We start from the raw sequence: 13,311 nt of genomic DNA, 5'->3' as shown, positions 1-13,311 counted from the left end.
GCTAGACCCTCCCATAGCTCCTCTCCAGGACCTTATGACTCCTCCCAGGCATCACTTCAGCTCCTGGAGGGCCAGAAGCACCTGGATGGACCATCAACCACCTGGGAACCCTCCCACTCCCTGTTATATGTCTCCATGGCCACAAGGCGTCAGTAAAGACCTCAGCGTGGTGTCTTAGACCCAACCTGGAGCCAGGAAGGAGCCCGGACTCTGGGGCCGGGACACCCCACCAGGACACCCCATTAGTTAGGACCAGCATATCTGGAAGAGAGAGCGGTATGGAGGGCTGAGCAGTTCGTGGGTTGAGAATGGAGACTCCAGGACTCGCCTCTGAGAGTCACGGGCTGTGTTCTCTGCCTTTCATTCACTTATTCCACAATTGTTTGTTCATCTCAACTATGTGCCAAGCACTTTTTTGGTGCCAAGGTCACTGTGGTTCTCCGAAACTCACAAAGTCCCTGCTCACACGCAGTAGATAGCAGATGACTGTCTAGACAGAAAATAAACGAACCAAAAGCCAAACAAGATAATTTCAGGGAGTGGTCAGAGCTCTGAAGACAAGAAAATGGAAATAGGAAGGTAGCAGCGATGGAGGAGAGGCAATTTTAGGAGGAATGGTCAGGGAAGCTCAAGGAGAAGTAAAAGCCTTCATAAAAAGTCAGGACTGCCAAGGCTCCCAGGGCTGGCTGGCCCAACAGCTGTGTTTTTCAGAGGGGGAAACTGAAGCCCAATAATCCAGGGAGGAGCCTAGAGCTGAGCCCGAGATCCTTGACCCGAGGTTTGTCCTTGGGTGGTCTCCCTTCTCTCAGGTCCTTAATGTGCCCTGTGTCATCCAAGGGAGGACAGTGTAGGTGGCAGGGTGGCTCTCCCAGAATGTGCAGGTTAAACAGGAACCAGAGGAGACGGACACCTTCAGAAGTCGGGAGCGTAGGGACGCCTGGGTGGCTCAGTGGTTGAGCGTCTGCCTTCAGCTCAGGGCGTGATCCCAGGATCCTGGGATCGAGTCCCGCATTGGGCTCCCTGCATGGGGCCTGCTTCTCCCTCTGCCTGTGTCTCTGCCTCTCTGTGTGTCTCTCATGAATAAATAAATAAAATCTTTAAAAAAAAAAAAGTCAGAAGCATAGAAAACACAAAACCACACCGCAGTGGCAAATAAGTCCCACAGAGTTTTGATTTTCCCGTGACACGATTTCAATGCTTTAAAGGGTATTTTAAAAATCCAATTCTTTTCCAAACGTTGGTTTTGACGCCTTTGCCTGTTTGAGGGAGGTGAATGCTGTGACGTCGTTTCCTCCTCGCTGGGAGCCTCAGTTCCCTCACCAGCAGAGCCTGAGCCCCGCTTTTCTGATTCCCAAACCACCGCTCCAGCCAGTCCTTGGGTGACCACAGGTACCCCCCTGCCACGTCTGGTCAGAGTCCCCTCCCTCTGCTTCTGAGCCTGAGCCCATGCCCACCCCTGCCCTGAATCTGTCCCCAAGACCACCAGACACAACCACACCCACTTAGAGACATCCAGTGACCTGTGATTTGGGGTTTGGGGGTTTGCACTTGTTATCATCGCCAGTTTGTCACCCAGGAAGCAAGACTTACTCAGGGTCACACCGCCAGGATGTGACAGCCAGGATTTGAACCCAAAGTTCCATTCAGGAACTCAAGGCTCTCCTCTGCTCAAGGCTCACCTCTGCCTCTGAGATGGAGAAAACCCCCAAAGCTTTGCTGTTCCGGGAACCAAGCTTCACTTCCCCCCAAACACACTGATATGCAACAACGTCACTTGGTATAGTGCTGCCACCTGCCGAGCAAAGTGGGGTGCTGCATCTCACCTCGAGTCCCCACTCTGGGGGTCAAGCCCTGGGGAAAACCCAACGGAGAAGCCCCAGGCTTCTCCGGTCACTTGACCCATGAAAACACTGAGGTCCCAAAGATGACCTAACCAAGCCACCCACCTTTGCTGACCCTTCCTCTTTTCTCACCTCCCGCTGCCCTGCTGACCTCCGCCCTCTACTCCCCTGACCTGCTTTGGGAAAGTTTTCTCTTCCCGGTTGCCAAACTCAACAGCCCTCATTGTGTCTGGTGTTTCAACACCATTAGATGCTGTTGACCACCTCCTTCGGTGGCCTCCATGACCTCCTCGCTGCTGCTTCTCCTCCTGCCTCCCCAGCTGCTCCTCAGGCTGTCGCTCCCTTCTCTTGTGTTCCCCACGGTTCTGTCCTCGGCCACTTTCTGGGTTACTCTGTATGGCCATCCCCAAGGCGACCACTGATGTCCTAATGACTCCAAAACACACTTCTTCTCAGTCCAGACCTCACTGCTGAGCCAACCATCACTTGACCCATTTCTCCAATCTGCCTCCAGCGGGTCACCAACTCCGATGTCCCGCTGTGGCCATGCTGGTCGTATCCTAGTCTCCCAACCTGCTTGCCCTCCTGCTCCCACTGTGGGGAAGAGCCACCTGTCCTCCAACCCTCACCCCGGGGATCATTTTGCCTCCTCTTTTCCCTGTAGCCTCCACTTCGGTAGCCCATTTTTGAGACTGCATTTTACCCCTAATATCCATTCCCACTTTCTTCCTAGTAGTAGTAGAACCTCCCCCCCGCCCCCCAACTCTACTTAGACGCACGGCCACTCAGAATAAAGACAACATTTCTGGGCCTCTTTTGTGGTTAGGTGTGCACACCTTCCAGAAAGTGCCCTCCTGCTCTTTCCTCCTCTCTGGCTGGGATGTTGATACAGTGGCCGGAGCAGTCTTTTTGGGACCATGAGGTCTAAGCCATGAGTGACAAAGCATTGAGGCAGAGAAGCCTAGGTATAAGCACTGTGATAACCACACCAGCCCTGGATCACCTACCTGGTGTATTTTAGCCAAGCTGCTGTTATTCTGTCACTTAAAGCCACTCACCTCATCCTAAATAATCCTAAATGTATAGCTCATTCAACAAGAGTGTCTATGCCAGATGTTGTGTGCCACGCATTTTCAAACCAAATTTCTCTTAAGGCTCATTCCTCTGTCTTTACCATCTCTCCAATGGACCCCACCATGCCACCTCTTTCTTGGGGCCCTTCTGTCACCCTGAATCTATGTGACAGCCTTCTCAGTGGCCTCCATTTCTCCACTGCGACCCTATTGAATTCATTCTACTCATAGCAGTCAGAGTGATCTTTCCAAAAGACAAACCTAACCCTTTTCCCATCCTGCACAAAGACTCCATGCCCCTTTCTCCGTTACCAACAGGATCAAGTTCAGACTCCTCAGCCTGCCACTCCAGGGCCATCCCTCTGTGGCCCTTGTCTACTTCAAGGATGTCACTCACTCTTCTGACCACCACCCTACGTGCTAACACACTGACATGTTGCCTTTCCCAATGAAGCCCTATTCACTCAGGCCACTTGGCCGTTGGACACACTGTCACCTGGGATTTTCTACTCTCATAGGCTCAAAGAGAGAAAGTGAATTACCCAAGGTGCACATCCACAGTGATGGCTGACTGACACTCTTCCCAGTGCCAACAGTTCTCTTCATACATGTCCTCTGACGTCTTCCCCACCCACACCAAATATCCTGGGGCCTGGGATATCTGAGTTCTAATCTCAACTGAGTCACTTATTACTACCACTGCTGTGGTAGAGACTGCTGGTTGTCCATCAAAATTTGCTCTGGACAAAGGATTTTGGGTGGCTCAGTGGTTGAGTGTCTGCCTTTGGCTCAGGTCATGATCCCGAGGTCCAGGGATCGAGTCCGGCATCAGGTTCCCTGTGGGGAGGCTGCTTCTCTCTCTGCCTGTCTCTGCCTCCCTCTCTGTGTTTTTCATGAATAAATAAAATCTTTAAAAAAATCCATCCTTCTCATCTTCTGTGCTAATAGAAAGCATATTCCTCAGTCCTCCTTGCAGCTATGCTGCAATTTACTCAATTTACTGTGAGTAAATTCTTGTCAAGAGAATCTGGGTAGAAGTAATGTGTGTATCTGGGCCTTAAAATGTTGTACTTATCTCCTTGCTAACTTCTTCCTTAGAGCTGGGCATGGAGGCGTCTGTGACTCAGCTTCCACTCCACAGACAAAGACACCCCCTCTCAAAAAAAACCACCAAAAATCCCCCCAACAAAATGCCAGCCCCAAACACCCAGCCCCCAAAGAACAAAAGAGCCACCTTGGACTTTGAGTAGCTATCCTGGCTCATGAAGTTGGTGTCATGAACGGCAGAGCAACAAGAAGGAAGCAGTCTGGCTCTGAATGAGTCAAGCTAGAAATAGGATTTTCTACTCTTTAAGGCACTCAAAAATTTTTCTGGTTCCCTTTGTACAGCAGCTGGGTTAACACTTAAATAGCTCTTATTATACATACTATCCTAAGTACATTAAATTCCATAAATTACTAGCTGTGTGGTGGTAGGCAAGTCACTTCGCCTCCACGAGCCTTAGCTTACCTGCCTCTACATAGCCTGGAATAATAATGTATTAATTCAGGTCACTGGGAGAATTAGGTGAGATATTATGGATCTGTACTGGATGACCTCACAAGCAGCCAGCTCATGTATTTAGGGCATGTGTTTAGTAGGAAATTTGAAAGACTTTGATGTGAAGAAGAGGAGGAGGAGAAAGAGGAGGTAAAATATAACTATTTCAAAATAGTCATAAAAAACTAAAGAATTTTTTGGGATTTCTATGCTCATGCTCCAGTAAAATATTATTTTGTTTTGAATCATATATAGAGGAACAGGCATACTTACCCAAACTAAATGAAGGAGAGTTGGTTCCCCAAAGAGAATCTGGGGAAACCTTTTAGCAGGAAGATGACTGGGTTCTGGAAAGGTGTAAACAGCAAATGTCTACTTCTCCCTCTGGGTCTCCCTCTGCAGATACAAGAGCCCTGTCCTTCCACCGTTTACTTGGGACATAGTTTGAAGTCACCGTCCCCACACTGCCCTCCTGTTCTGGACACTGTTACCAGCTGCTGCTTACTCGGCACCTCTTGTACTTATGTTGGCAACAGCGGCCACATATTGGGAACGTCCCTGGAGCCAGGCACTGTGCTGAGCCCACACACATCAGCCTTTAGCTCATTTAATCTGACCAGTTGGGTGTGTATGTATTTATACCTATTTTAGATTAGAAAGAAAAACAAAAACAGAGGCTCCAAGTGGTAAAGTGGCTTTGCCAGATGTCCTATATGTAGTTTGAAGCCAGAATTTTCATCCAGGTCTGTATGACCTTGAGAGCGGGGCTTGGCTCTAAGTCCCAGGGTCCAGACTGTTGACTGCGCTGTGTGCAGAGCCCCTGCAGAAGCACGACTCCATCTGCGTCTCTGCCCATCTCTGAGGAGGGCCAGGGCCAGAGCATTCCTGTTCTTAACTTAAATCCAGAAGCTATGGAGGGGAGAATAAATGGAGAGATTTAATGATATAAAAATTAACAACTCCAAAAGCAAAAGATACTTTAACCAAAGTCAAGGGACCAGCAACAGAATATTTGCAACATTTACAAAAGACAAAGGTTTACTATTCATAATACATAAGGAAGTCTCATAATACAGTAAACAAAAAGACAAACAGCCCAGCACAAACACAGGCAAGAGTATGAACAAGTAACTCTTAGGGGAAGCAATACAAATACACAACATTTTTATTGATAAAGAAATAGAAATTAAACAAGATTTCTTTTCTTTGAATTCAGGGAGGTAACAATTTAAGCCACTGCTAACGTCCAGTGTGGTGGTCAAGGTCGTGAGGCAGCGGGCACTGTGTCATGGTGCTGGCAGGAAGGCGAGTGGGAACAGCCGCTTCAAGAACCATTTGGCAAAAAAAAAAAAAAAAAAAAGGAACCATTTGGCAGTGGTTCTCCCAGTTTTCTTTGCTCGGATCTTCTGATCCAGTAATTCCCCTTCTAGGAATCCATTCCACAGAGATATTCCCAAGAGCGTTCAAGGGTAAATACAGGCAAGCCCCTTGCAGCATTAAACAGTAACAGCAAAATTCAGGAAAGAAGCTCAATTTCCATCAACAAGAGGGCAGTTTGAGCAGGATTATGCACAATGCAGCCATTAAAAAGAGTAAGGTGGAGCCATATTTACTGACAAGAGGTTTCTAAAACATATTAAGTGAAAAAGAATTCCAATTATATAAAATTGTGTGATCCTATCTACGTGAAAAATGATGTACGTGTATATAACATACGCATACATCATGTACATGTCGTATGTATGTGCGTGGAAAAACCTGTAGGGTCTTTGAATTTTCACTTGGGACCTTCTAAATTGCTTGAAATTGTTTTGCCTCAAGTGCATATTGCTTTTGACTAAAAACAAAGCTTTTCCTCTTAGAAACAAACAATACTTGGGGCACCTGGGTGGCTCAGTCGGTTAAGCATCTGCCTTCGGCTCAGGTTGTGATCCCGGGGTCTTGGGATCGAGCCCCGCATTGGGCTCCCTGCTCATCTGGGAGCCTGCTTCTCCCTCTCCCTCTGCCCCTCTCCCCACCAGAGCTCTCTCTCTCTCAAATAAATAAACAAAATCTTTAAAAAAAAAAAAAAGCAATACTTGACTCACATTGTCTGCCAGACCAGGGTGCTGCCTGGAGGTGCCAATTTTATGGCCGAGCTCATAGTTGGAACTTTTCACTAGGAAGAGGTAAAGGAGCAAGTTGGTCTGGGGACCACCCTCCGACGGATTCTGTGCCCCGTCCCTGCCTCACCCCTGCTCTCTGGGGGGTGGCTGGACTTCCTGCTTATTGATGGCCAACAGCCCTCACCCTACAAATGAGAGCAACCTCTTCCCAAGAGTCCTGGGTATCAGTGAGTAGATCACTTGACCTCTTTGAGCCTCAGCTGCTGAGAAGGAGGCCAACAGAATAGAACGAGGCCAGTGACTACGGCCCCCTCCCGGAGCTGCGGTGGGGCCTGAGGAAGGCGTGCACAGCCAGCCTGCGGCCCCACAGGGCTGGCCCACCATATGCCACGGAAGCGTTGCATTTTCCTGCCCCCTCCCTCAGTCCAGCCTCACAGCCTCCCTGCACCTGCGAGGTGGGAGGGGTAGGGAACGTGGTCCTCCAGCGACTGTGTTTAGAGCACTCCAATAACGTGCCTCGGGCCACAAGTTCACAGCAGAGCTAGCACCAGTGCTCCCAACTCTATCTTGATCTCCAGCCTGGACTGTCTTTCCCAAGACCAGGGCCGTGAAGCAGTCACTCTGGCATTTCCTAATACCCGCTCGGAGCCCCATGGTGGGCAGAGGTGGGATGGTGATGAATCAGCTTCTGTCTCCAGAACCTCACAGTCTGGGAGAAAGGCTCCTCATCAACCCTGCCATGTGGTGAAACAGGCCCCTGGCAGGTGGAAAAGACCTTGGAGGGGGCCTTTCAGGCCAGGGACACACCCAGGTATTGAGGCCTAAGGGGCCTGACGTGGCTGGACTGGAGAGTGGGAGGTGCCTGGAGGCTGGCTGGGACAAGGCTCTCCTTCTCGTCCCTGTGGTCGTGCTTCCCCACACCTGAGCGGCTCCCAGGAGCAGGGACTTGACATCACCTGCACTCGTCCTCGGAAGGAGCCTTGCAGTGTCTCTATTGGACTGATGAGAACACTGAGTTCAGAGTAGATTTATTTCCTCTATCTGCCCCAGCACACTCCGGGCCTTGGCCTTTTACCTTGGTGTCCTCCCCCCGGGGCGGACCTACTCCTACCTTTTCACCTTGAGCTGCCTAGCAGCCCCTGCCTGGAACCCCTGGCACGTGACTCTGTGTTGCAGCCTCTGTTGGCCCACACCTCAAGTCCCCGTGTGTGCAGGCAGGTGTCTCTCTAGACCAGCTGCCTGGGGTAGAATGTGTGGCTGTTCACCCCCAAATCACCCCAACCAAGCGGCACTGCACTATCTGCTACGTGCTCGCAGAAACCTGGTCCCATTTGAATGGGATCAAAGGGATTAGCCTCCTCCATGTACAGAAACCGAGGCTCACAGATGCAGGGTTGGGTGGGTGGCGGTTAAAGAGGAGGCGGGAAAAGAGCGAGCACCTAGTGGGTGCCATTATGTCCCATCATGCCTGCACACAGTAGGCACTCAACAATTGGGACTCAGTAATCCTGGCCCAGCACTGCCAACAGCGGCGGGGAGGTAGGGGTGGCATGAAGAGTTAGGCGAGGATGGATTAAGGAATTCAAGAGGATTATTTTTTAATCAGCTGAGTGGTCTAAGATGCCTGGGAAAAACTAGGATCAGACTGCTCGTTTAATTTATTCCCCAAATGACTGTTGAACACTTTGATGAGCTGGCATGATGATGACGCTGGTGACCGCGGCTCTCAGTTATTTCTAGCATGTACCAGGTACTCACGCCGAGTCTCATGAACCCTGTAAGGTCGATATTCCGCACTAAGATTTTTTGTTTGTTTTTCCTCTAACAGGGAAGGTACTCATCCGGCCTGGGACGAAGGAGAGGCAGGCGAGACACCTGGAGCACACATTTAAGGAGGCTCTTGCTGTGATGACTCTATGAGGCTGGCCTCACCTTGTCCCCACCTGCGCTGTGGTGGACACTGGGCACTCAGGGGGTCCTGGCGGGTGGGAGTGCTGCTGGCAGACAGCTGCCGCCAGCAGCTCCCTGAGGGATGGCTCAGCAGCGGAGACCTGCCTTGCCCACTGTCAGCCACCGCCTGAGCACCCCCTACCCCACGGGGCTGGCCAGGGCTCTTGTTGGGTCTGCTTCATAGCCTGCACTACTCACATCTGCCCCAGGCCTTCCCGTTCACAGCTGCTGACCCTTAGGGTGCTCCCTACTAAGCTTGCAGGCTGAACAGCAAGAGACTCTGCTTCCTGGGAGCCTCCAGGTGCAACAGGGTTATTGTTCTAGCAACCCCTCGCTAGCTGGTTCAAGCACATTCTTTCTAAAGACCTGCATATAGTATAGCCCTCAGTGGTTGAGCATCTGTCTTCAGCCCAGGGCATGATCCCGGGGCCCTGGGATCGAGTCCTGCATCGGGCTCCCTGCATGGAGCCTGCTTCTCCCTCTGCCTGTGTCTCTGCCTCTCATAAATAAATAAAATCTTAAAAAAAAAAAAAAAAAAGACTCGAATCACAAAGTATCCCTGAAAGACCCGGTCTCAGGGAGGATAAACTACAAACTACTGTTCTAAACACCTCATGTGAACGGACTTATTTCATCTTCACTGCAGCTCTGTGAGGAGGCACTATTAGCATTTCCATTTTTTTTTTTTTTGCAAACACACGAGGGTTTATTTACAAGCTCAGCATTTCCATTTTGTACATGAGTTTGAAAAGTCTTAAAAAAAAACACTACTTTGTGATGAAATCCAGTCATCATCGAAAAGATGATTCAAAATAATGGACTCGGGGAACTTTTCATCTGAAAAGAAAGAAAAGAAGATGGCAAGATGTTTTGTCTGGACCACAACTCAGTTCCCAACCTTGAGGGGAGCCTGCCTCTCAACCCTAAAGACCCAGGGCCTGTATGGGCGTGAAATCCACAGGCCTGAGGGCACCAGTTTGCTTTAGGAAGTAGCCCCAGGGAAGAGGTGTGATCCTGCATCCGCAGGAAGGTGGTGTGATCAGGTAGGGTGACTAGTTGAGGTCAGCAGCTAGTCAGAGCGGCCTCTGGAGCTGGACCCGAGGCTGTCAGCGTACAAGCCTGTACACGCTGCCAAGGACACTCCATCCTCCAAGGAATCCTCCAAAGTGTATCAGGGATTGTGGGATCCGGGGGATGGGACTGTCCCAGCCTTACCTTCTATTCGGTCCACCTGTCTGCTGTCCAACTTGTCAGGAGCCCCACTGGGAAGGATTGGGGGCTGGAAATAGCTCAGCAGCTGGACTCCTTCTACACCCCCTTCCACCCTGCCATAACTCTACAAAGAAGCAGGTGTTGGGTTTTCATTGTAATCCCTTCCATATGGAGAGCACTTTGGTGTTTACCAGCTGCTTGTTAACCCAGCCCTGAATTTGCTCCTCACTTACTGTGTGAGGCTTATGGCCTTAGCAGGGCAGGGCTATGAGCCCCATTTTACTAGTGGGAAAACAGAAGTTCATAGAGAAGGGAATCAGGTCCAGGCGAGAGCCAGACCCTTCCATCCCAATCCAGCCCTGTTTTTTTTTTTTTTTTCTGTTTTGTTTTTTTAGGAGTTTATTTATTCATGAAAGACATACAGATGCAGAGACACAGGCAGAGGGAGAGGCAGGCTCCCTGTGGGGAGCCCGATGCAGGACTCGATTTCAGGACCCCGGGGTCACAACCTGAGCCAAAGGCAGACACTCAACCACCCAGATGTCCCAAGCCCCCCGGTTTTTATCTCTGGGTTTTGGGCACAGCTGGGGAAAACATTGGCTGTTCTGAGCCCAGAGCTCAGGGCAGTCTCTTTCCAGAAGCCTATCTGTCCTTCCGCCCTGTTCTGTCCCAGAAAGCCCTATTATCGTAGGGGGACCTTCGTTCATTTGTCAAACACCTGTCCTGGTGGCTCCAGAGCCGGTGGTGACACAGTGTACCCTGAGTGAACTCACAGGCCTGGGGAAGAGTCATGCTCACAAACGAGCTTGGCAGTAGAGTGAACCCAGCCAGTGTTCCTCTCCAGAGTCCCGGGAATTCATTCTCTCCTCTCCAGCCCCACTGCCCCATCCTAGCTGGTCCTCGGCATCTCTGACCTGGCCTCCATCTCTGACCTGGAAAGATCCCTGGAAACACCTAGGGATCTTTCCAGAGAGTCAACAGAAGAGGGAGGGCCAGGAGCTCACAATGGTGATCAGGACTGAGGACAAATCCTGCCAGGCCTGGGAAAGCTCTAGATCTCTCCTCTGTAGACCAGGGACTGGGTCTACTTCACGAAGTTGCTGTGAGGCCATTCGACCTCTTGTTGCTTCTAGAGACCTCATGCCCTCGCGCATGCCCTGTAGTTGTATGCTTCCTGCCTTTGAACAGGCTCTTCACTTATATGCCACCCTCTCCAAGTCCTAAGGATGTACTCATCCTTCAAGGCTCTGTTCACATCAAGTGTCACAGCCTCCCCGGGAAGCCTGAACTGACACACCTCCAAGCAGCTGGAACCACTCCTTCCTCTCGGTTTGTGTACCTGGCCATCCTGTTTTCTAGTCCTCGTCACTACGGCGAGCTGATTTCCAGGTCACCCCCTTACTTCCACCTGGTGTGTGACTCCAGGAGAGCACTGACCAGGTTGGCACAAGGCCTGGAATAGAGCCAGGGCCAGTCTGTGGATAAGCATCGCTACCATTTACCGAGGCTGCTTAGGTGTCTGGCACTGCGTGCAACAGGCCTCACGTTGCATTTGGTCCTCATCACACCTGAGATGGGGACCCTACCTCTGGGGAAATAGCCTCTGAAACCTGAATGGATGGTGTCCTGGCCAAGGAAAGTCCCGATTCAAAGCCAGAAGTGTGTGACTCCTCGGATCCACCCAGCAGCTCCCCTCTGGCCTCCCTGCCGCCCTGGGCAAACAGGTGAGGGCAGCACCACGGAGCCCTCCCACCCCTCCCAGGAGCCGAGGAGCCTTTGGGTTACTCCACCGCCTGGCAGCCTCTGCCTTCCAGATTATGATGTAACAGTTGCACAACTCGCAATATTGCTTGAAAGAAACTCTCAGTTTCCTCTCCTGGGCACTGCCAGGGGCTGTGGCTTCCATCCCACCCAGGGTCCCCAACGGCCAGGGGGACCCTAGAAGCCAAATACAGTGCAGGGTTGTTGGAGTGGTAAAGAAATGAAAACGCAAGACTGTAAAGTGACCCAGTTTTATTTTGGTGTCGGAGGCCAGATGGGGCATATTGCTCCACTGCACGGGGCGAGGGCTGTACAACGTTCCCCTCCCCAAGGCGGGGGCCCAGGCGGCAGGGTGGAGGCCCCGCGGACGGGCGGCTCCAGGGACCCAGTGACCGCAGCGGGTTGCACAAGGAGAGAAGGGGTAGCAGGCAGCAGCCTGCGATGGCTCAGATGAGGGGAGTCGGGGTGGGGGGGTGCAGAGAATCCAAGAACCGGGAGTCCGAAATGGGGGTCCAGGCCCCTCCACTTTACCGCTGAGGCTCCGGGTCAGGGAGGTGGAGCTCCGCCGTCGTCCTGCAGGAGGCAGGGCCTGGAGCCAGGCCACGTCCGCGCCCCCGCCCGCCGCCTGCACCTCGCGGAGGGAGCGCGGCGCCCGCGGCGGACCCGTCTCCCCTCGGGCACGCGGGGCCGCGGGGCCGCCCTCAGCAGCTCACCGAGCCGGCGGGCGGCGCCGACCCCAAGTCCGAGCAGCAGTCGAACTCGCTCTGCCCCAGGAAGAGCTCGGGCAGCTCGCGCACGCGGTGCAGCCCGAGCTCGAGCTCCAGCGACGTCAGCGCCTCCTCGTCGATGAGTTCGGCGTCCATGCAGCCCAGGGCGTGCGCGGGCGGCGGGGCCGGGGCCGGGGCCGGGGCGCCGGGCGCCGGCTGCAGGCACGGGGGCCCTCCCGGGGCGCCGGGGGGCGCGGTCGCGCGGCCCGGGTGCAGCGTCGCCACCGGCTGCAAGTGCGCGCCGCCGGCGGCCGGGAAGGGCTGGAAGGCGGGCGGCGGCCCGAAGGCCCCGTAGGCCAGGGCCCCGGGCGGCGGCGGCGGTGGCGGCGGCGGCGGCGGGCCCAGCGGAGCCCCCCGCGGCCGCACGCCGCTGTCCAGGCCCGGGCCGGGGTAGGGCTGCAGCGTCCGGAGCGCGTGGGGGCCGTGGGCGGGCGCGGCGGGCGGCGGCCTCTGCACCAGGCGGTAGCCCTCGGCGAGCAGCAGGTGGTCGGCCATGCGGGCGGGGGTCGGCGCGGGCGTCCCCGGGTCCCGCCGAAGGCTCCTCCTCCGCGGCGAGGGGTCCGCGTCCCGTGCCCTCCCTGCAGCCCAGCCGGGCAAAGGAAGGCGGAGCCCGACGCGTGCAGCCGCCCGGCCCCGGGCGCCCCGAACTCCGAGCTCGCGCGCCCCGCGGTCGCGGCTCCCGGCAGCTGGGCCCGCGCGTCCGCACCGCCGCGGGCTCCCAGACCTGCGCGCCCGCCCGCCCGCCCGCGCCGCACCTTCTTATAGCGGAGGCGGGGCTTCCCCGCCCCCGGGCGCTCATTGGCTGGGCCGGACGCTCCTGGGCGGGCCTCCGGGCTCCGGCCACGCCCCCGTGAGCTCCGCCCTCCGGGCCCCAGGCGGTGCCGCGGGCTCCGAGCGCTTCCCGGGGGTGTTTGGGCCCTTTGCAAGGGGTTTGGGCTGACTCTCCCAGGCTGAGCCCCGGACTGGCTGGGGCCAGGCTCCAACTGACCGGAAGGTGAGGAGCCCGAGCTTTAGGTCCCCGGGGCTGCAGGATCACAAGCCCAAGCTCTTTTTTTTTTTTTT

At 53.9% G+C, this 13,311-nt stretch overlaps 1 protein-coding gene across 1 annotated transcript; it reads right to left on the bottom strand.

The window, feature by feature from the left end:
- Positions 1-11,719: 11,719 nt before the first annotated feature.
- Positions 11,720-13,009, bottom strand: CITED4 (Cbp/p300 interacting transactivator with Glu/Asp rich carboxy-terminal domain 4). The gene has a single exon (XM_077844520.1). It carries the CDS (start codon positions 12,742-12,744, stop codon positions 12,184-12,186), a length of 561 nt encoding a protein of 186 aa, XP_077700646.1. The 5' UTR covers positions 12,745-13,009; the 3' UTR covers positions 11,720-12,183.
- Positions 13,010-13,311: the final 302 nt, after the last annotated feature.

Source organism: Canis aureus, chromosome 13 (genome assembly GCF_053574225.1).
Source record: "Canis aureus isolate CA01 chromosome 13, VMU_Caureus_v.1.0, whole genome shotgun sequence".
Classification (NCBI taxonomy): domain Eukaryota; kingdom Metazoa; phylum Chordata; class Mammalia; order Carnivora; family Canidae; genus Canis; species Canis aureus.
The sequence above is the reverse complement of the archived record's forward strand: the minus strand, read 5'-3'. Positions and strand labels throughout refer to the sequence as shown.